Raw genomic sequence first — 24,344 nt, 5'->3', positions numbered from 1 at the left:
TATGATTTGTGTTTTACCAACAAGGAAAACTTAGATTCTGAAGGGTAGAATGACTCTTTCAAGGCCCCCAACGCTATGCTGTTTCCACTAAATGATTCCTTTTCTTTCTTTTGGTGTGGTGGACTCCATGAGCCACACCCTCCTCCTTTGACGTGGCTGCCTATGAACTGAAATTCATGATTTTAGGTTACATGAGGGATTTCCATTCCTAGACTTCAGGGTCTTTATTGCACCTCCAGAAAATGTATCAGTCGGCATGTGTATGTGTTTTTATCAGAAGGCTGATAAAAGTAGTGTAGGATCCTAAAACAAAAGGGTCAAAGCTCTCAGAAAAAATGCTTAGATTTGGGGACGGGCTTATTTTCTTCACCTGTTCTTATCCACACCTGTTTTTCTCAGTTTGTAGTTGACATCTTTGTGGCCACTGCTGGGCAGTGGCCGTTTATCCAGACCTGGGTTCCATTTCAGACCACATTAATGAAGAGATTTGGCTCTGCGCTGGGAGCTTGGGTGGGGTGGGGAAGGGAGTAGCTGAATTGGTGACATTCTGTAAATGAGTAAGACATAGCTCTTCAAAGAATCGGCAGCAGAAAAGGCTGTTAATTATTCCCAGGGGTCGGGAAGGAGGTTCTAGGGAGGAAATGCTATTTGGTTTTGTTGAAAGGCAGACAGGCCATCCGCGGGCAGAGGGAGAAAGGGTATTCCAGGCCAAGGAGACACCAGTGAGAAAGTGGAAGCAGGAAGGAGGTGGAAGCAGGAAGGAGGCGGAGGCGCTGGCAGGTCTGCGGTCTGTCTGAAGTACAGAGGAGCTTCAGCAGCATCCTGGTAACTTGAAAGGGAGCATCAGGCCAGACTTTACAGCCTTGAATACCCCAATACCAAAGCATGTCTTCCTTCTGCCCTGCTGACTCCATGGGCTCCCGCCCTGAGGGTCTGACTCAGGAGCAGCCCAGCACCCAGGCAGCTCCGGGCATCCTACAGCAAACTGTCCCTGTGACCATCTTCTTATCCCAGGCTGAGGTCCAGGATCTTCACAGCGGACCTGGGGCCTCCAGCCAGGGCTTCTGCTTTAAAACATTAGGTTTATTTGCAGTGAACGTAGTTTGAAACCAAAGCGACTGTTCCTTCAGAGACTGGGAACAAAGGCAGAGCCACACCTGTCTCTGGGATTTCAAGTGAGTTTGGGCACTTTGGACATGCTTGAAGCTGCAGATTTAATGGAGCATGCCAACTTCCCTTGGCCTCAAATTCTTCAGGATTTTAGCGTGTAAAATGGCTTTTGGTAATTTGTTTTTTTTTTTTTTTTTTTTTAATGCTTACAGAATTTTGACATCCCACATTTCCCAAATACATCTAAACTAGGAACTAATTCCCTAATGTGTTCACATGTCAATTCCAAAGATGCCTGTGGTGCTCAGGTGGGCCCGCGTTTAAGAAAACCAGGCATCTGAAAGCCAAGGGCAGGTCAGGCTGTGGCCCAAGGGCTTCTGGACTCCTCAGGGGGCCTTTCCTTCTCAGGATGCCTTCCAGCTGTACCTGAGCTCCTGGTGCCTTAACCTGGGTCATATTTCACCGCCTGACAGAGAACTGTGGGTGGAGGCAGAGGAACTGGAAGAACAGATGTAAGCAGCAGCTGCTGATGGTGCAGCAGCCAGGCAGAGAGAAGGAGAGAACATTGTAAAAACCGTATTGTAAGATAACAGGAACGGAAGAGGCTTAATTCACCAGCATTTATTTCATACATGAAATTCCAGTACGTCCTGATCCTGATGAATGATCTGAGGGGCCTAAATTGTCCCAGGTGGGAATCGAGAGAGGCAGGAGGGTACTGACAATAAGGAATGACTGCAGGAGGGAGAAGGCCCAGAGAGGAGGAGGCGTGGAGGCGGGGGGTGTTACACTGAGAGGGCTCACTGGGGGAATCATCCAGAAGATGAAGCCGATGGTGCCCAGGCTCCTGGGTGATATAATCAGATGAATGCGAATGCCTTTTGTCACACTGGGGAGGGTGGAAAGCGAGAGTGTTAGGGCCACCCCCAAATCGCTGTGCCTATTGGGAATTCATCGGCGGTGTGGGCCTGCAGCTGAGGACAGTTGGTTTGCAAAATCCTCCGCAGATGGGTAGAATTTGGAGACAGGAGGGTGTTGCCAGAGAGGGTGAGAAGGGGTTAAGAAAGAAACCCCGGACATGTGAAGGCTGTTGGAGGAAGTGGAGACCGAGGGCAGCACCTGCGGGGAGATGGGCAGGAGACAGGTGAGCAGGCATCTCATCTGGGGAGGGTCTGGTGAGGCCCCTCTTGCAGGTCCGCTCTCCCAGAAAGAGGGTCCTGACTCATTTTCGTAAAATACTGAGAAAGAAGAAAGAGTTTTTTGTCACAAGAGCGGGCAGTCTGTCATCCTGTTCACTGGCTTCCGAGCAGCCCAAGCCCTAGGTGGCTTCAAGGGTGCCCTGCCATCGTCTAGACTGAAGCTCATCCATCCAAGACAGCCTGAGCCTCCTGCCCAACATAACACAGGGGGCGAACGGCATTTCCTAAACAGGCGCCTGGTCTCTGGGCCCCTTGCTCTGCCTGGGCATCTCTTTCCCTTGGCAGTTCAGCAGGACCGGCCGGGGTGTGTGGGGACCGTCAGCCTCCTAGGTAAGCAACAGGCATTCCAAGCAGTGTCCTCAGGATTTCACAAGTGAAAGTGAACAAATTCACTCAGAATTTCTCGGTGGTGGGCTGCTCCGGAGCCCAGCCCAGCCTGATTGCTTCCATACTCCGGCATTTGAAATTGAGGGACACGTTGACTTTCCTTCCCTGAAAAAGGAACCTAATTTGCCCTCATTTCGTGGAGACTTTTTGCTGCTGTAATGTTGGTGTCTATGGGAAAATTAGCTATGATGAGGTAATAGTCTATTTTAGAAAAACTGAACTCAGATATTGAAAGGGCTATTTTAAAACCTGCACTTAATTGTTCAATTCCATAATGGTCTCTCGGTGTTTTTTTGGAGAATTCCCATGGATTACCTTACAACTGGACTCCAGCAGCTTGTATTCCACAGAGAACACCAAGCCCTTCTGAGGGATACTGTGGTATTAATGATCGATGAGAATATTCAAAGCGTTTTCCCATTTGAGTGCCATTGCTTGTGGTGTTAAAACATTTTGAAAACACATTTGAGCCATTAACTCATTTTTATTGTCAGATGAAAGTGCTTAATAGACTCACTCCACTGCAGTTTCCCTCCTTCATCTTGGAATGAAATCGTCTTTGGATTCTTGACAACACATTGGACAACGGAACAGAAAACCTCATAACTTCATCACAAAAGTGGCAGATGAGGACGGGCCTTGCAGCCCACCCAGCTACTTAATATTGCTAATCTGGTTCAGTAAAGTCCATGTCCTGGAATTGAGAAGATAAGCTGCTTCATTCCATTGGTCTGTCCCACCCCGACCCCAACACCAAAAAGCAGCTAGTGGCCTCATTTTTAAGTGCGACTTTCTTTTAATTGAGAAGCGTTTTCTTAAAAACTGCTTATTTTCCATCCTATACAACATAGACTCACGGTTAACTAGAAGCTGGTAACTTGGTTTGCTTCTAATTCAAAACAGGTAGTGTAAAGGTTGTCTAAGTGGGTTCTGCAGGTACCAGGAGGAAGTATCCCTGAGCCGTGTGGATATTATTTGTCAGCTGGGTCCCTTTCTGTGGGGACAACATGCAGGATGCAAGCAAGCTAATGGTTCATGGGAGGAACCAGAGGTGTCCTTGACCTTCCAGAACAGTATGGGGAGTGTCACTGACAGCGGCCACCATAGAGGCTTCCTCTCATGATCACTCCAACCCTGAATCTTGTCTATCAGCCTCAGTACATTGGTGTCATCACTCTCCCCAGATCACATGCAGTCCCCAGAAACTTGCCTGAAACCCAGACTGGACTGCTTTTCTCTGATCTGCTGGGGAAGTAGGAGGGTTTCTCCAGCTCTCAAGGTTTGGGACGGCAATGAGCCAGCAATGCACAGACCAACAGGAGAAAAGGCACACAAACTTACTACCAGGCAGGTGCCCCCGAGGCACACGTGTGTGGAACTCAGAGAATGACCAGGTATTTGAGCTTCAGTGCCCTCTTCACAGAGGAGCAGGAAGTGGGGGCTGTAGGGCATTTTGGAGAAGGAGTAAATGATTTTCATGGGAGATAAATGGGCCTGAAGGACAGAATAGCATTCCCCGAGGCTGGGGGTCCACTCTAGTCTTCCTTCCTGCAAGTTAATCCTCTGGCAGACCTGGCCCTAGGTAGAGGGGGATCTTGAGAGAAAGCCCCTTCCTTCACTTCAGGAGGGAAAGAGGGGTGAGAGACAGGGGTGTGGGGAAGGCCAGAGAGTCACTTGTTCTCCAGCAGCAAACGCACTCAACATGTCCAAGTGTCACACGTACCGTGAGGTATTGTTTCCTGATCCTTAGCAAATTGTGGAGCCCCCTTGTAGTTAGGAGATTCGACTTATGACAGAGCTAGGTGAGCAGGTCACAGGTGCACTCATCTGGGAGAGAAGAACCCACGGCCCACTCAGCTCTGCCTCCAACCCTGGGCAGGTCACTGACTGTACAATTATTTCCTCAACTTCTGGATTCCATAAGCCAGTCAAATTTCCAAGTAGACTTTGGGGACTTTGGATATAACCATCGGCCTCACTCTGTAAGATAAAGGACAACACTGTAACATAGAAGTGGCTGGCCACCTTTAACTTTCTAAGATTCATGAGGAAGCCATTGTTTTTCTCATTTGCTTTGGACTGGTGCTTGGGAACCACCGGACAGAGAAGTCTTCAGGATTTCTCTCCCAGTGCTTACTACAGATGAGGCCCTGCTCTTAGTGCTACAGATGCAATGAGGTGTAAACAGCAGGACCCCACGTCCAGGGAGACATAGGGGCCAGCCTGTAATTACGTTATTTTCTGACGGATGCCATCGCAGAGTACACCCTGTGTGTTAAATAAACAGGGGTGGGCTTTGTTTTTGTTGGAATGGAGCAAAAGACTAGGGAGATCTCATGAGGTTCTTTCGGGACTTCCACAGCCATACTTGGAGGAACATGTGGGGAGGGTGGTTGCTGGTGCTGAGAGGTCAGGCCCTGCTCTATCCTGTATCAGCATCAGCAAGGTTCTAAATCTCTAAGATTAACTCTGTCTCTAAAAATAAAATACTGACAGTTCCTATTTCGTATCGTTGTTGTGAACATTAAAATATGATAATACATGGGATGGTGTCGTTACTGTGGCCTGCAGGTCACGGAGAGTATTAGGCAGAAGAAGCCACATGTTCAAAGGTCCTGTGGCCCTAAGGAGGCAGTGAGGGAAGTGCAAGGTGTGTCCAGAGTGGACGAGGCAGGGATAGGTGGAGAGAAAGTAGGGACAAAAGGTGAGCAGAGGACAGGCTTTCTGTGCCCAGGGTGTGACTTTGCATGTACAGACCCTGCAGGCATCGGGGAGCGTTTTAGGAAAGGAATCAATTTTATGTTTAGAAAGATGGTGTTGCCAGCAGCATGGAATGAGTGGGAGAGTGACAGGACTGGGTCAGGAAGGCCGTCTGCAAGCTGTTGTTGCAACAACATGGGTAGGCTCTGCTGGGGTCTGGATTGGGGTGATACAACCCAAGGTGAGAGAAGGGTGCACAACCGCTAGTAACCAGCAGGGGGCTGCACTTGCTGGAGCCTGGGCACCCTGTGTTGGCAAGCTCCAGCCAAAGCCTCCTGCCAGGGAGCAGAGACCCTCCAGAGACAATGGTTTGTTATTTTTTTTTTTTTTTTTGGTGGGGGGGTAGAGAGGATTGAACCCAGGGGCACTTAACCAATGAGCCACATCCCCAGCCCTGTTTTATATTTTATTTAGAGACAGAGTCTCACTGAGTTACTGAGCACCTTGCTGAGTTGCTGAGGCTGGCTTTGAACTCATGATCCTCCTGAGCCACTGTGATCACAGCCCTGTACCACTGTGCCCAGCTGAGACAGTGGCTTTATGTCTTAAAGATGGATTTGATATGTCAGTAGGGTCAGTGTGGCTCTGAGAGCCAACACATGTCTCTCTGATTCCTTGGCTGTAGTGTGCTGCAGGTCCATGGACCAGTATTTGTGTGTTTTGTTTTTGTTTTTATAAATTAAAGCTTTAAAAAGAGTCTTCTAGTTCCTCTGCTGTGGGGTGCATTCTGATGAAATGTGGGGGTGCTCTCAGACTACAGATCAGGAGTCCAGGAGCCATCTGGAAGACCTAGGGAAGGGCAGTTACTATACTTGATCATGGAGCTCCTGTCTGTAAATGGGTCTGATAAAACCTCCCCTACCCACAATACATGCTTATGTTGAGGATAAACGTGGCCCACACATTTTTAGCAAAGATGTGATATTACAAATGTATGTTATTATTGTTTATATAATGCATTGTCAAGGAAAAAAGTTGATTGAACTAGTCTTTCTTAATCCCCAAAATGTTGAGTTATAAATAATCCAAGTCTGCTTTCTAAAAGTTCTTGCACCAGGGACACTAACTATCCTAGGATCTGGAAGGTACTTGCTGAAGGAAAAAGCTAACAAACTGACCCCTTCTGATAGAGGGATTGAGATTGTCATCTTGGACCTTAAGAAAAAATATTAGAAAACAAAACCTAGTAGGGGTACTATTTTATTTATTTTCTTACTTTCTGTTCTTTGTTGTAGAAGAAGGTGGTGTTGACTTAGGAATTCTTCTTCCACTTAGTCATAGCTAAAAAATAAATAAATAAATCTTCTGGGTGTTTCTATAAGATCTTTAATCATGAAAACTGATCACCGAAATCTTGGTGTGCCCGGGCAAAGGTAATTATTCACATTGCTCTGCACACTGAGCTTGTGTCCTTTGTTGTATCTTGTTCACAGAAAACAAAACCTTCCCTACAAACTACTCTCACATCTTTTTTAAACAAGGCCTGGTTGCTTTCATTTGGCTTTATGCTCGGGGAATGCAGCTGTTAGTATCATTTCATTTTTTTCAATGCAAAATAAATAGATAAGTTCAAATAGTGTATGTGGGGGAGGGATATTAATTCTCTCCTCTTTTTGGAAATTGGAAATATTAGCAGAGGATGATTTTTTTTTGGAGTCAGTTTTTCACCCAGTAGTGCAACAGCCTGTCCCGTACATGTGCCTTTGAGCCGAGAGCCAAAGCAGTGGTCACAGGAAATACCCCGAGTACGTCCAAAAGTGTCACCCTGTGAAGACGGGTGCCTCCCTTGGCAGAGTCGTGCCGGCAGCCTAAAGTGACGAGAGAAACACCCTCCGTCTGGCCTCTGGAAAAGAAAAACAAAATTAAAGTCCTGTTTGGAAATAATGTTACAGCCTGGAGAAATAAACCTGCTTTGGGGCACCTGCCCAGGCCCTGGCCTCGCTTCCTTCTCACTTCTCATCTCCCCCAGCTGCAGGCGCTTGCTCAGCCCACCCAAGCTCCCAGCATCCTTCACTTCAGACTTCTGCAGTCTCCTCTTTTCTGAATTCAGTGACACACACTTCCCTGTACCTGCCCTGAGCGTGCTCATGAAGAGCACACCTTTAGGATCTGACGGAAGCTCTAAGATTCTCCCCAGAAGAGTGAGCTGATCCATCCAACAACGCAACGTCCTGCATGCCTTTGGGAAGACCACCGGCTCTCTGACACGCCCAGATGGGGGCTCTGGAGCTCCAGGTCCCCTCCTGTGCAGAACAGAGCATAGACTGTGAGTTCCCCACCTTTCAATGTCACTGGGACTCTCTTCCACTCTCTTGTGATCTTTGGAGAGTGGTCGACCACTCTGAATCTCCTGCTGCTCCACTGTGAAGATAATCATCACTACTTGAAGGAAATGAAGCGTGGGGAAGCCCAGAAGTGTTGCCAGGCGCACAGTGGGCCCTCGATAAAGCACCGATGAGCCTGTCTCTCATACATAATGTGACAGCGGCCACTCTCCCCACTCTGGTATTTCACGGGTACTAGGTACACGCTGTCATTCTCACATGCTGACATTCAGTGGACACCTTTGAGCACTTACTGTGTTTTAGGAGGTATTCTGTGCTTCCAGATAGATTCCGTTCTCAAAATAGTGCTGTGCTGGCTCCTACAGTCAGTGTACCTCAGCTGAGCCCTGAGACCGAGACCGTGGCTCCCCTCGGGCAGCCCCAGTCCCTTTAGAAGGTTGGCTGTCAGCCCTTGTCCTTTGGTATTTCCTTCCTTCCTTTCTTTCTACCAGGAATTGAACCCAGGGGGCGCTTAACCACGAAGCCACATCCCCAGCCCTTTTTTATATTTTATTTCAATACAGGGTCATGCTGAGTGGCTTAGGACTGAGTTGCTGAGACTGGCTTTGAATTTGTGATCCTCCTGCCTCAGTCTCCCAAGCCTCTGGGATTACAGGCACGCGCCACTGTTCCCGGTTTTCATTTCTTTTCAATAGACACATTTCATGAGCCACTTTGATTAGGTTTTCTTCGCTAGGCGATTGTATTTTCCTTAAATGTGATGCTAGAGTTATGAAATGGGCACATATAAACAGTTATTTGGTTAAAAATTTCATGAGCCACTTTGATTAGTTTTTTTGTGATTTTTTGAACATTACAATAGAATCACCTCAATATTCATATTTTTAGAAGCATTGTTTACACTTGGGGTATCTTATTATCTGAATATCCTGACCTCTAATCGTTACAAACTTGTGCAAATATTGTTTTTCTGAAAATCTAGTTTCCTTTCAAATGGATTTGTGTTTTCCAATTAACTTCTATACTTAATTTTAATGAGTCTAAATTCTGTAATCACTTAACAATATATCTTTCTCTTATGCATATTTTGAGGCTGAAATTAAAAATATAACTAAAATACACTGTCTGGCATGTAGAAAAATCTCTTTCAGGTACTAACACCTGTCGGTACTTACCTGATTATAGCTTGGTATGAAAGAGACACACATAAAGGATTATGGATCTTGGCAGAGCCAACATGAAAGATTGAAAAACTGCAGATGATATGGTTCTGGGGATGTTGCATGTATTTCCTTGATTTCCTGAATATCTTAAACTGTCAGGTATGTTTCAGTGTTGAGTAATTACAGCTGGTATTCGACAGCAGTTTACAGAATACATGGAGCTCGTATAGCGTTTGTTCAGTCTTTGCAAGAGTTTGATGCAGATGAAATAATGTTCTAATCCTGTTGTATGGATAAGGAACTCAAGATTCACAGCCAAAATGACTTGCTCAGGAACAGCGGGGAGTTAGATTGCACCTCATATTTGTGGGCTCTTTCAAGCAGTCCTCTTTATGATCCTGCCCATCTGCTCCTGACAGTACACAGATTTTGGATCCTTAGTTGGTCTTGTTATTCTGACCTGCTTTATGCTTTAGATTCTCAAGACTGTGTGTTCATCTTTATGGGTAAGTCTAGGCTGCAGTGCCGTGGGAAAAGAGGCCCAGCTAATTTCTGAAGCCATCTTGCCAGAGCCCAAGGACCCAGATGTCTGTGCACCTTCACTTTGGTGGAGAAGGGCTGGTGTCCAGAGAGTTCTGGGCCTGGGGAAAAACCGGCAGCTCTGAGAGCAAAAGGCCATCCCAAGTGGCCATTGATAAGAGGACCACCTCCCAGTGTTGTTCTCCAAACAGGGAGCAGCCCAGGCAAGGGGGACCAAGAGACTCTGTTCAGTGCCTCATTTCCCCTTGTGTACCTACCCAACTGGTGCATCTTTTCCTGTCTCTTCACCTGGTGACCAAGGCCTTGTACTCTGTCCTGGTCTGAGTCACACCCTCCCGACAGGAGGAAATTTAGATCTTGGAACATCAGGGACAACACTGTGACTGCATCAGTTCCAGGGAGAACTTAACTAGAACTTCACTAGGGATGATTTTGCATGGTGACAGAGGAGTCTGTGTGTGTGTGTGTTGCACATACGTGTGCACGTGTGTGGTGAAAGGAAACTTGACTGTTACTATGTGAGCAACATACTAGTGTCAATTAGTAAACAAGCCCGTGACACCTCTCACCTCCTCCTTTATGAATTCTATTGTATTTTACTGTCTTTGCATCTACTTTTTTTGCCATACTTCTCTCCTTCAAATGGTCTTCCTGTCCCTCTTTTGTCATTGGGGAGACCTTTGAACTTACTGGAGCAGCTTCTTTACCTATGAAACTGGTAAGAATTGCCATTGTCTTATGAGACCTGGGTTAAGGTCTTCGTGGGCACTCAGAATTCTGGCTCGACTGCTGTGTGCCGTCTGACGTAAGTCCCCACAGCACATAGAAGGGTGGCAAGGAGCTGACCTACCTAGGACAGATGAGCACAGGTCACAGTCGGAGGGTAGCCAGGAAGCTACTGATAGTACATTGAAGCCAGAGTCCCCAGCATTTCAGAGACCACTCTGGACTGCCAGGCAGCCCACTCTGCCACTGTTCAGCTGGGAAACCACTGCTGTGCCCACAGGATCTCTGTGATTCAGCTCGTGCTCAGACACAACTTCCTCTGCTCCTAACTGGAGATGGGTTTTTGTCTTGACTCTTAACCATGGCCATGTACTTCCCCAGTGTAACCTGCTGATGTTTGTGTTCTGAACACCGAACCTTGAAAGAGACCAGCTATTTTCTCCTTTGCTTCGACTACCTGGAAGCTCAGATCCAAATTGATACACCATCCCCAGAAAATGACCCAGATAACCTGTAGGTCACATATGCTTTCCTCTCTCTTCTCATCTTACTATTCTGCTATTCTTCCCCTTTTACAACTTACTTTGAAGGCCTCCCTGTACCAGAAGAAACTCCCTTGAATGCTTCTCACCCTTGCAGAGAGCATGGATATCAAATTCCTTTGCCATAAAGGAGATGGAAGGAAATGCTTCTGTACTGACCTTTCATTGGGTTTGAAGGCATGTTTTCTAGGCTTCATAGGACTAGACCTGACCCCTAACACCTAACAGTACACAGGTCCCCACAGCCATTGTTGTGGATGTTCTGATAGATGACACATCTAGGATCCTGGGCATTCCAGGAGACTGAACATGGTTAAGGCTAGAGTCAAGCTCCAGATTATTTGCCCATATTAGCCAGTCAACTCAGCCTTTTGTAGAGAGAAAATTCTATAGCTAATACTTGGATGCATTTTTACGTATGTTTGTTTCCGTCTGTTACAACTTCAAAGGCTTGGCCTATTTCCCACCCAGCTACTTGAACGCTAAAATCATGCCCAGGACAGAATTTGACAAGAGAGCTAAATTCACCAAAGTGTCTTGTGACACATACATAGCACAGAAATAAGGAAATCAAGAACATTTTTCTTCCATTAAGTCATTACATATGTAAGCCAGGGCTTCTGCTAAATGGTGGAATCATCTTCCCACAAGAAGGGTCCGCAGGTTTGATCTCGAATTGCTCATTAAACTGGCACTATTCTTCCCTAGAGAGGCAGGGGACTCATGAATGCTGCCCAGTGGAGGAACGGTCTGGGTCAGCTGCAGCCGTTCAGTTTGGCAGAACCCACTTCACACGGGGCTTTGCTCAAAAATATCTGCAAAGGAAATGTGCATAAAAGCAGGAGAGAAAGGAAGAATGACAACGGGATAGGGAAGACCTTTTGGAAGAGGGAAATATGGTGCTTGTTTTCCATTGCACACACATGCACACCCATGTGCAAGCCCAGGTAGTCATGCACCTCAAGGAAGGCGAGGTCTAGGACATATCTAGTCCAGCCTTTTCCCCAACACATGAGTCATTTTTATAGCATCATTCAGGGATGATAGCATCATAGACATAGACATAGACATCATAGACATCACCAGTGAGAAAAAGCACAGTGTTTCATAAGGCAAATTACTCAATATTCGGGCAATTCTAATGGCTAGACATTGAATGAAGACCTTTCTCCTTATTTCCCCATTGATCCTATCTTCCCTGGAGTCACATACAGTCTATCAAATACACCTTCCATAGGAACATCCTAAATAAGTATGTGAAGGCTGTTAGGATAATCAGGTCGATGATGATGATGATGATGGCAACTCTTATTGTCATTCTGTAGCAAGAGCTTATAACTCTTTTTTTTTTAACATTTTGTCTAAGTGTTGCACTAAGCATTTTGCATTATCATTTCATTAATCCTCACAACATGGTGCAATAGATACTTTTCAAGGTAAGGAACTTGAGGATCACAGGAATGAAGTGGCTTGCCCTCCATGGTTAGAGGTAGCAGGAAGCAGAGCTGGGATTAGGATGAGGCCTTGTGGCGAGGAATAGACTCTCTAAATGGTCTCTTTTCTGATTTTGTGTTAGTAGGTTCTCCCATGAGGGAGGTCTGCAGATGCGTGAGTGGTTTCTCAGTGGAAGAGCATGGAGGCCAGATTATATTTGCTGCATCTTCTCACACATAGTCATCTTTTAAGTCCATTTTTCTCTTGATACATCTTTGTCATGTAGTGGTGTATTTTTAAAAAAATTCCATATCAACATTATTACTCTCAGAAGCCATAAGCATACAAAATTGCAACCCAGCAGTTCACTGGCCATGATTTTTTTATATTGATCCTTCAAAAAATGGGTATGGAAGTCACAAGGGTTCACTTATAGCAGAGTTAGAAGATTACTTTCTAAGTAGCTCAGACCTAGTGCCTGCAGGTTGCTCCAAAAACATGTGTTGAATGAATGAGTGAATGAAAGGGTAAGTTTAGTCTGGAGAGGTGTAGACGACAGTTTAATGTCTACATCTAAGAATAGTGGAAATTTTGCTGTTTAAAAATCACCATAAGGGCTAGGGATATAGCTCAGGGGTAAAACACCCCTGGGCTCAATATCCAGTTCCCCCCAAAATACGTAACAAATTTCTATTTCTCTATTGATTTGAAACACTTTTTAAATGTCTTAGACTGCTACTTCATTGGTAAGTTTTGGATATTAGCCTTTTAATTTTTACTTTTCATTAAGTGTCCAGTCTCTTTACCTTTGAAATGTCCCATTATGAGACCTTTGATTTGTCTATAGTTACATTCTGAGAAGCTTTTTCTCTTATACCTACTGGCAAGTCCCTGGAACCCCTAGTCTGTGTTTTCTGAATTGTTTCCCATGAATTTTAAGAAACTTACCTTTCTAGACAGATATTTTAGAAATACCCTCTTTTTTATGCTTATCCATTGACATGGTATGTTCCCCAACAATGTAAATGTCCATGCAAATACAAATGAGGCAGAGCTGGAGTATTAACTGTGAGGATTCAGAGGATCAGTGAAGGGGAAAGGAAGCATTGTGCCGAATACACAAAGTTCTACTTCCTAAAATTGAAATACCTAATTCTTTTAATAGGATATTCTGTTTAATTTTTTTTATATGTAGTGAAAGAGATACAAGGTGCAAGTGTATTCTCCTGAGAGACATTATGACACATTTTTTTTTTTTAATCACTGTCACATGGTTTAGGCCAGATGTACCTATGTTTTGGAGATACAGCACCTGGGAGATGTTTATCTGTAACGAATTCAGGAATGATTTACTTATCTTCAGGAATGGAGGTGCCTTCTTTTTGGTCTTCAGAGGTAGCTAAAGGTCTATTTTTTTATATTTCTAAGTGATTTGTTTTTGTGTTGCCTTTCTAGGTTTGCTGGGATGGGAAACCTGCTCAAAGTCCTTACCAGAGAAATTGAAAACTATCCTCATTTTTTCCTGGATTTTGAAAGTAAGTTCCAAAAATTATAGCATAATAATGGAAACTTTTCACTTTTTATAGCTTGTTGGTAAGGAGATTAACAGTAAGATTTTATATGATACTTAAACCAAATCCAACTGGTATTCTGCATTTCTTTCTGAAATCATTTCTAAAATCAGTTTATTTCTCTTTCTTCCTGTTTTTTGGAAGCCTAGTAGAAAACATTTTTAGAATGTCCTTGGTTTTCTTTGATTTTAGAAGTGATGAGCTTTTACAGGCGTAGCATAAATCATCATGCACCTTTTCTAAAACTTGGTATGAATTACTGTGTCATAGTCCAAAAAAGTAAGCATATTAATTTATGTAGAGTAATATAAAACAAATATCACTGGAAGTGAAAGAAAAAAGTGATCAATATCATAAATAAGGCTTACAGATTATTTTTTGTTAGTCATATCCATCTGTTCTTTATGGATTTTTTGACTATATAAAATTATTTTAGGATTTGGGATAAACATTTTATGCAAAAAGTTGATGTCTATTTTATCAAAAGCATTATTTTTTTCCCTCAGGTAAAAATTGTTAACAATCATGACAGAATAACGACAGATTCTTAGTTTATTTTATTGATGGTATACATGTGCAAATGTTAATGGTTATTCCAATTTATCTCAAGTTTCTGCCTTTGACTTGCGTTACCCACTTTTAAAATTATAATTCCATAATAGCAAGCACAATTGAATGTCTCTTCTTCAGTATTAACATTGTTGTGCTTTAATCTACTTTAAGTTTTGATTTTTCAAGCATTTGATCAATACTAATGAAAATAGTTGGAGCTTCCTTACGTTTAGATTAAACCTCCTTACATATAGATTAAACAGACTTATTAAGTGCTAGAAAACATTTCCAAGGGGCACTATAACAAAAGGTAAAAGCTCCTTAGGTGTATCTTTTCACGATGTTTGGTGTGTTTAAAAGGTTACTTGAAAAGGAAAAGTGTCCCCAAAACCCATATATCTGAAAACATAATCTGGATTATGTTCACCTACAGTTTCTTCTGGTTTCACCCAGTCTTTTATTGTTGTCCTTACTCTTTGGCTTGGGATGGGTGGATGGATGGATGAGTCATTCATGATATATTAATAACTTTAAAGAATTTTTACAAAACAAATTGTGGACAGTCTTACTGCCCTTTTTATTATTTACATTTTTAATTGCACCCATCCATTTCTTATCATGTGCATTCAGCATTGTTGGATTCAGCACACCAAGGCTAAAAACAGCAAGGAAATACTCTGTTCACTAGCAACTCTGGGGCATATCAGCACCCAGAGTAGCCTTTCTGGAAGCCCTAAATTCCATATGCACCTGCCACAGGTCAGTGATCCCACTTGCCTGTTTGGTTGTTCTTGGACCTCTGGCTTTACACACTCCCATAAAGACCAGTGTTGCCAGGTGGGCACAGTGGCACACACCTGTAATCTCAGCAGCTCAGGAGGCTAAGACAGGAGGATCACAAGTTCGAAGCCAGCCTCAGCAAAAGCAAGGTGCCAAGCAACTCAGTGAGACCCTGTGTCTAAATAAAATACAAAATAGGGCTGGGGATGTGGCTCTTTGAATTCGAGTGCCCCTGAGTTCAATCCCCAGTACCAAAAAAAAAAAAAAAAAAAAGACCAGTGTTGAGTTCTTTTCAAGTCTAATTATAAAAACATTTAAAATGAAACATGTAAAGGCTGCAGGGAGAAAGCAGGGGTTTTCAACTGGTGGTCCCTGGAGCTCTGAGACTCTGCCTCAGGAATCCCCTCCCCACTTGTAGAGCAGGCAAGTGGCACTGAGAGGGACTATGCCCCTGCTCCCTCCCTTCTAGCCAAGCACTGTGATCTGCTCACTCTTGTACTCTGGGCATTTTCTGAACATTTCATCTAAGGAACGGTCATGGTGGCAAAATGCAGCATTTAGAAATCAAGTTTCGATGCTGTTCATGGTACAAAACATCCGTTTGTGGAGATTTGTATATCCTCAAGAGAAGTAAGAATAGACTGGGATCCCACGTCTGGTGGCTCACCACTAAGGCTAGAGTTACAAGATTTAAGGAGAATATAAAACTGTAAATTTAGAAAAATGTGTAAAAGTCTATTTTCTCATCAGTCCCAAGGAAAAAATTAACTTTATTCTGCCAAGAGTCTGGGAAGATAACTAACTGGGCCGAAGTCACGTGGAAGCTGATTAGGGACCTGAAATGGGGACACAGGCCTCTTTAGCTCTCCTCCTTCTTTAAGTGCTCATCACTAGCAGCTTCCTGGAAGTCCACAGCCGTCATAATCTATTCCTAATTAGAGACGGATCCGCAAACTAAGACATCCCATGGAAAAATATTAATTTGGGTATTTTTTATCCTAAAATAAATAAGTTGGAGGGATAGGAAAGATGGGCTGCAGGCATGATTTTCCCTTGAGTCTGTAGATTTCAGGTCAATCTAGTAAAGGAATGTTGGGTGTAGCTGTGACCATTCATATAAACCATGCAACTGGGGACGCAGAGCTAAGTGAGAACAGTCACTGTCTAATGAAGCCTCTGGCAAGAGTGGGGAATGCTGTAGGCACAGAGGTGAAGACCAGCTAAGGAGAGAGACCCAGTATGCCATGGGAGTCAAGAAGGAAAAAGAACACACAACTAATGGGAGGCTGCAGAACGACCAGGAGGTCTCTTCTAAGAGGTGGCATTTGGAAAAGGCTTCGGAAGATGAGTTGTTTTCTGAAGGCACAGATGGGGTGAGGAGTCTTCCAACAGATGGGACAGTGTGATTAAAGGCATGGGGACTGGGATAGGAAGGGTATGTTTGAAGAACAACAAGAAGTCCAATTTAGACAGAGCCCCCAAATGCCTTTTGGAAAGAACTGGGGGCTGAAATGGAAGGCTAGCTTGAGTTAGGCCCTGAGAGTACAGTTGCCAAGCTGAGGAGCTGAAGGCTGCAGGTCTCTTCTTCAAAGAGAAGAGTGGAAATCCTGTGGGAAAGCAAGGAAGCAGACAAGACGTGAGCAGATGGGAACTTTAGGCATGCTCATGCTGGGAGGAGGCTTGAGTAGGTAGAGGGTCCTGGGAAGAGGCCACACTGTAGAGATTAGGGGACAACTTACTGAATTGAGATTCCTGAGGACAGAGCCTGAGCCTCGCTCAGTTTGGTGACCCACCACTTAAACAGTGTGGAACAGGGGTGTGGAGCACACGTGAGCCTGGGTAATAGAGGCTGGTCTTGAGAAGAAGGTTCAGAGCCAGCTCAGCGCAGGCAGACAGGAGAACACCGTGCTCAGGAGGCGTGCAGACAATTCAGGTGTTACAAGGTGGTCAGAAAAGACAGAGCATGAAGGGGATGATCAAATGGGCAGTGAGCTGACACTGGTGGCCCCCAGGAGAGCAGATGGAAGATGTGTGGCTTTGTGTATGAAGGGTGCATGAGAAAGAGTTAAGGGTGAGGGGCAGAGGGGGACGAGGCTGCACAGCATGTAGCGACAGCTTAAATGAGTTTGGCACTTCTGCTTTGAGCATTGAATATTCTTTTTGAAGTCAGCAATGGAATATAATTGAACTGGGTCAAATAGATATAATTAGGTTGGGTCAAAACGTAATACAAAATTAGACACATCTGTCCTTGGATTTTTGAGTTGCAAAGATCTGATTTAAATTCCTGCTGACCTTTGCAGTTATTCCTGCACCTTGGGCTTGTATTTCTCCACAACACTTAACGTCTTTTTTGTTATTTTTTCTATACCTCTACTTTTTTTTTTCTTTTCCTTTCTCTACATTCTGGTCATTGTTCTACTTCCTTTTGAAGGCTCAGAGATAAGCAAGGCTCCCTGCCTCTCTGGTGAATGGTGACTGGAGGGACAGAGTGAGGAGAAAGCATGTCCATCATAGCTGAAGAGCCCAGTCAGACCCTCCAAGATGGCACCCAATGCGCCACGTGAAAGCACTGGCCCTCCAGTGAAGTGGCACCAGTGGTTCCCAAGCCAAAATGATTATTGGAAACATCTGGTGGATCTCTTCTTATATAGTTACCTGAACCTCACCCCCGAATTCTGATTCTGTGGTCCAGTCCAAAGAATCTGCTTTTCTCCACCTTTCCAGGTGCTTCTGCGGATCAGCCACTTTGGGGCCTGTCTTTATTTAATGCCTGGATTGATTCACCTACCCACTAGTGTTTAGGACAGGGGAGCCATTCCAAGAAACCTTTGGAGTTCTAAGAGCCACAGCCTGGAGTGGAGGCTCTCTGAGACAATAGAAGTTCAAGTAGATTAAAATCTATGCACAAGCACCTCACTTCAAAGAAGCTTCCCACCCCCCAATCAGTAAGCAATTTGCTCTATCAAAGATTCCTTTGAGATCTGAGTAGACATTTTTCCAAAGACAAACAAATGTCCAATAAGCACATGAAAAGATGTTCACTATCATTAGCCATGAGGAGAAATGCAAATGATGAGGTACGACTGCACACCCACTGGGATTGTTCTCATCACGAGGGAGAGGATAAAACATGCCAGTGAGGACATGGAGAAATCAGAATCTGATACACTGGCTAGTCAGAAAGTACAGTGGTACTTCTGCTTCAGAAAACAGTCTGAAGTTCCCTCCAAAGTCTAAATATAAAGTTAACATACGACTCAGCTATTCCACTCCTATGCATAAACCCCCAAGAAAAATAAAAATATTTGTCCACACAGAAACTTGTATATGATAATAGCATTATCTATATTAGCTGAAAAATAGATTTTAAAAAGTTAAAAACAAAGTAAATGCCCATCAACTGATAAATGGGCAAATAGAATGAGATAGATACGTCCTTTTAATGTAATATTATTGAGCTAAAAGCAATGAAGTGCTACAGCGTGCTATTCTACGCTAAGTGAAAGAAGCCTGTCACAAAGACCACGTTCATTGAAAAATCTAGAATAGGCTGATGGGCAGAGACAAGCAGTAGATTGATTGTCCCTGAGCCTTGCAGATAGTTGTTCCCTCAACTCAACAGGAACGACTTTACTTTCCTGCTTGGGCTACTACAGCAGCTCTGGCCACCTGAGCCTTAGAGGGCCTCTCCCTCAGTGCTCCTCTTGTCCCTCAGAGCAGGTGGCCCCTGCTTCATGCTCAAGCGGCACCAGGAGTGGAATCATTGATCTGAGATCCCCCAAGGCAGAGCCAGGGCCCTGGACCCGCACTGTCTGTGTGTGCTCTTCCTTCCTGCTCTCAGTTTATCTTGTTAGCCTTGGGTGAGGGTCCGTGGAAAAACACGGGCCGATAGACACAGCTTCCCTTTCTACCAGGACTCCCAGACTGCTCAGCTTCCAGGCCCGTTTGCACACATCCTTCAGACTGGAAGAACATGTGGCCTCCACTTATTAAAGCTTCCCACCCCTGCCCCTTCTCTGCCAAATGTGAAAGTACCTGTGGGCTCATCTCCTAGGACAGTCTGCCTACTGTCTGGGTTGTATTTCATTCAGTGTTTTGCAACCTCAGCTCTCTTGTAGGTTAAATATAACAAAGATTTTGTAGATTATCTAACTTGTTCTCTGTTAGTATGAGGGCAATATTCTTTGTGGATTTTTTTTTACATCTTAATAGTATGAAATTTTATTGCATAGATTCAGATTTACACCTGACAAAATTAACACTAGTTCTTTTATATCATCTAATATATAACACATATTGAAATTTCCCTGAATTTTTCCAAATGAGATGGAAGATTGAAACCACTTCACAGGGTTGAAACAAATTCATATGATACATTTTGATTGCTTTATTGCTTTTTCCCTTTTTTAAAATTGTGACAAGAACACTTACCATGAGATCTATCCTCTTATCAGATTTTTCAATGCACAATAGTTTTATTAACTATAGGCAAACATTGGACACAGGATTTCTAAAATTTACTCATCTTGCACCAAGGAAACTTAAGACCTGTTAATTAGCAACTCCCCATTTCCCCCTCCCCTAGGTCTCTGGCAACCACCTTTTTACACTTTCCATTTATGAGTTGCACTTTTTAGATACATTTTGTGAGATCAAGCAGTGTGTGTCCTTCTGTGACTGGGTTATTTCAGTTAGCATAACATCATTCCTATTATTGTTGGCAAGAATTTCTTTGTTTTTAAGACTGAATAATATTCCTTCGTGTGTGTTATGAATTGGATATGAGGTGTCCCTCAAAAGCTCTTTTATAAATGCAAGAATTTTTCAATGTGAAATGATTGGATTGTGAGAGTTGTAACCTACTCAGTTCCTCCCGGTTTGAATGGACTGACTGGGTGGTAACTATAGGCAGGTGGGTGTGGCTAGAGGAAGTGGGTCATGGGGGCCATGCCCTGCAAGGGTGCTTATTCTTGCCTTGTCCTCCCCACTCACTCTCTGCTTCCTGGTCACCATGGGGTGAGCAGCAGCCCTCCACTCTTTTCACCTGATATTCTGCCTCATCTTAGGCCCAGCGTGATGGATTTGGCCCACAATAGTCTGAACCTCTGAAACCATGACACAGAATAAACCTTTCTTCTCTAAGTTGTTCTTGCTGGTATTTTGTTCACAACAACAAAAAGCTGACTAACATGTTGTGTGGGTTGTGTGTGTGCGTGTGTATTGCACATCTGTACAAAAAATACAAAAAAACCCAACAAAGTACAGATGATTTCAATATAATTTTCTTTATCTGTGGAAATGGATCACCTGACTACAGTCACTATGATCCTGATTCATGTTATCCTGAAGGTTATTCTGTGTTCCAGCCACTCTATTAGTTGGGTGTGAATAGCTGCAGAGCTCTCAGTCTCCTAGGGGAGGAAGACAAAGCCGACGTCTAAATGCAATGGTGATAATTGCTCTAGCAGGGACATCAGCCATTTTCTGAGGTACTATCGGCAATCAAGCATGGTTAGTTTTCTTCTGCAAGTGTATATTCATCTCTTCATTAGTATACCTCTCCTGGAGGTGAGGATTTGGATGGTATCACATGCTTATATTTTTATGTGTCTTATCCAGCAGCATAAGACTGGACATGAAAGGTAATCTTAGGACTGCTGGTTTTGATAGATGTTAATTAAGTAACGATATGCAAAGAATCCTTTGCATTCTTCAGGTAGAAGCAGCAACAGTGAAGGTGGGTTCTCAGTGGGCAGGGAGCTCTGGAGGGATAAGATACGGCACATGGAAGAGGAGCATTAGAAGAACAGGACCTCTTCTTCAAGGAGTTTTCCACGTTAACGAGGAAATAAGACAGACAGTGGTACAGGTGGTAGGGAAGAAGTCTGCTAGCTGGACCGGATAGCAGGTGCTGCGCTAGCAAGAGTTGCAGATGTTTGATTGGGCTGAAAACAATGTTCTTCAGAAATTAGTGGCTACACATATGGTTTTCTCATGAGACAAACCCACATTTATTAACATCATAGGACTACTAAGAACATCAGCAGCAGGGGGCGGGGGGTGGTCAGGAAGTGCTGCAATCTCCACATCTTTGTGGAATTGGATGCCTGCAGCATCCAATTCTATAAAATGAGGTGTCAAGAGGCAGGCTGGCCTGATATTGTTCACTCAGGCCCACTTCGTGCCACCACTGAACTCTTCTTTCACCTGTCCTCAGACACACTTGCATCTGCTGAAGTTGATCAGAGAAGGCTAGAGACCTTGGAAGGGGAGAGAGGGAAAATATCAGGTGGTCAGTGGCCATTTGGTCCAGTATCCTCACTTGACAAAAGTCAACAGGGAAGCAGTTTATGGCAATTTCGAGCACTTTTGTTTTTTCCTATTTTCAATGTATATAATAATTCTCACTAGGACCCTACAGGTAGGGAGGAGACAGGGCTGTTGTGAGCCTGTCTCTCCTTGACCAAGATCTGATCTGGGCCCAGGGAGTTCACTTCTTTGCCCTGAGGGCCGGGAGGTGAGTGGCACATTGGCCATAGTCCTCCTCTCAAAATTCCATCCTTGGAGTGCTGCCCCGACCCGGGGATCCCAGTCGTGTGAAGGAAACAGCCAGTACTTCCAGAATATCCATCTCTTTTCATTCCCTGGGGTGCTGCTTCCATGGGAAGGGCTTTGGCTTTGGTGTGTGCTGACTCATGTCCTGTGCAAATAAATGTGTCAACCACATCTCACTTATATTTTCCAATGGACCCTTGCAACTTCATGCTGTGTCCATAAGCAGTTGCTATTCTGCTATAAATCATTGCCATTTCACATCCTCAGATGTTAATACTAGATAATTATTTGCATTCTTAGTTCCTCTTGAAGGGGAAAGGGATGAGTGAGGACTGAGGAAGTGGGTGGGGGAGAAGGGCTGTCGATTTAATTTATGGCGTTGGCAAATCCTTCTTGCTGTACTTTCTTCATTGTTTATCCAGCAGTCGTCCGGGCACAGGGAGAGCTATATATCCCATTGATGAAATGCCAGAGCTTCCATCAAAACCAGAGGCATTTCCTCATAAATTGAATCTTCTCCGCATATTATTTTAGGTGAATTTGATTCACTGTCAAATTCTCCATCCAGTCCTAAGTAGACTGTTAGGAGAAGGTTCGTGTGCTCCTGGTGCTTTTGAAGACAGGATGAGCCCTGGGCTGACGTACAAAGATAAGAACGCTTTGGTTTGACAGCCCTTCTCCAGTTTGCAGCCTGCTGATGCTCCCCTGGAAGGTTCTCCAAAGACCTTCCTGACAAACAGAGTACCTGGTCACCTTCCTCTCCGTTAGCACAGTGGAATGCCAAGCATTTGGCTTAAATAAGATTCAGGGTCCTCCACAGACCTTCCATCTCGCCTGGTGACACCAAAACCATGAGGTTAACCATTCCCCATCACCAGGGAATCCAACCACAGGAGGATGGATACATCCCCTGCCAGTAAAATTAATACTCCTTATCTTAATCAGCAAGAACATTTCTTTTCCATTAAAAACCCCAGACACTTGGACTTTCATATGTTCTTTTTTTTAAAAAAATTATTTTTTAGTTGTAGATGGACACAATACTTTATTTTATTTGTTTTTATTTTTTTATGTGGTGCTGGGGATTGAACCCAGTGTCTCACTCATGCTAGGCAAGTGCTCTAACACTGAGCTACAACCGTGGCCCTTGTGTGTTCTTGATAATAGGTGTGTGTGCAAGGTCACAGCGCCCATGCTCCTTTTTATGCTTTGCACACCAGCAAGTCCAGAACGGCCTTAAATCATTGCGTAGATAATGGCCAGCTGGGAGACACTCTCGCTTCAGGGCTCCTCCTAGTATCGGTTTCTGAAATTGCCTGTGTAAATCACAGGGATTTTAACAGCTTCATTGTGAAGCAGGAGAAGCCAGCTTTGTTTAACTGTTCTGCTCACTTTTGATGAAATAATTGACGATGATTTGAAGTTTAGAATGCGGTTCTTAGAGGAAACACCATCAAACATTTCACTGGCTGCCACTGGAAACAGAGATCATTTCCATCTTGAGTACTGGTGTGCATCCCTGTGTGTGTGTGTGTGTGTGTGTGTGTGTGTGTGTGTGTGTGAGAGAGAGAGAGAGAGAGAGAGAGAGAGAGAGAGAGGGCGAGCGCATGTGTGCATACCTTCATTAATGAAAGGTCATTCTTAGTGTTAAAAATAGGAAAACAGAGCCCGTGGTTCAGAGTTCTGTTCATTCAGCAAATGCTTTAAGGGTTATAGGTGGACTAAATATAGGGAACCTTTTCAACCACTAATTCTTCAGGGTCCTTTTCAAGATGTCATTTCATGACATCTGAAAATTCACTAGATTTTTAAAATGTGATCACCAATTACATCTGAATATGGAAAACGCCAGAAGTTTAGACCTCCAAAGCCTCTCACAGGAATTCTCCAGAAAGCAAAATGTTTTAGGATTGGAGGAGTAAACACAGGGCAGTTTTTCATTCTACCAGACAGAAGAAACACCCATGATATGCAAACCACACCAAGGAGACATGAAGGCTGTAGGTGGCTAATTAACATGTGTGTTTAATGAAGGTGTGAATAGCCAATTTAACTGCAGGTCAAGGCATGTATCTTAATGGTAAGAGATGTGATAGTATAAAAGCATCTTGGGGAGAAGAGACAGAGGATCTGGAAGCAACAGCACCTTCTTTGACTTCTTTACCTCCCTGCCTCTCAGTGCCCACCCTTCTCAGCCAGTTGGTCAGTTTCCTTACTGAGTCATTGATTCATCAACACATTGATCATGTCTCCAGTGGGAAAGGCATTAGGTGGCGTGTAGGATAAGAACACAGATCTTTTCTCCAAATATCTCAGAGTTCAAAGCCAAGCAGGAAAACCATCCCAAAACACAAAGTGAGGAGTACATTTAAATCATCCCATTCAGCAGGATTTTCTTGAACATGTCCTACATACCAAGTACTGTTCTAGACCCTGGAAATATGATGTCAAAATGCAATAAATATGACCAAAGTCTTACATCTAGTCAATAAATTTCTCATTAGTTCTGATTATCTGATTCTTTAGTTGAAAGGGGGATGAGTCATGGACTTCTATAGGAATTTGGGTCAATTTTAAATGCGACCTAGGGTCAAGCATTCCTTTTCCCATTTGAAAAGCAAGACAGACAGACAGACCTACATGAGCTTCTCCCAGCTGTCACTCTCCACTTGGGAAGCTGATGCTTCTGGTTTTTTAATCCCCTAAAAATCTTCCGCATTCTGGCTGAGAAGGCAGA

The 24,344-nt window shown here is 44.0% G+C and overlaps 1 protein-coding gene across 1 annotated transcript in view; it reads left to right on the top strand.

Annotated features, from left to right (window-relative positions):
• Nucleotides 1–24,344, top strand: part of Cyria (CYFIP related Rac1 interactor A) — a 98,555-nt gene that overhangs the window by 56,382 nt on the left and 17,829 nt on the right. The window contains exon 3 of the mRNA XM_076833393.2: nt 13,602–13,681. Within this exon, the coding sequence (XP_076689508.1) occupies nt 13,612–13,681 (70 nt within the window). The 5' untranslated portion in view covers nt 13,602–13,611. The remainder of the gene's footprint in view (nt 1–13,601; nt 13,682–24,344) is intronic.

This window comes from Callospermophilus lateralis, chromosome 14 (assembly GCF_048772815.1).
Source record: "Callospermophilus lateralis isolate mCalLat2 chromosome 14, mCalLat2.hap1, whole genome shotgun sequence".
In the NCBI taxonomy this organism is placed as follows: domain Eukaryota; kingdom Metazoa; phylum Chordata; class Mammalia; order Rodentia; family Sciuridae; genus Callospermophilus; species Callospermophilus lateralis.
The sequence above is the reverse complement of the archived record's forward strand: the minus strand, read 5'-3'. Positions and strand labels throughout refer to the sequence as shown.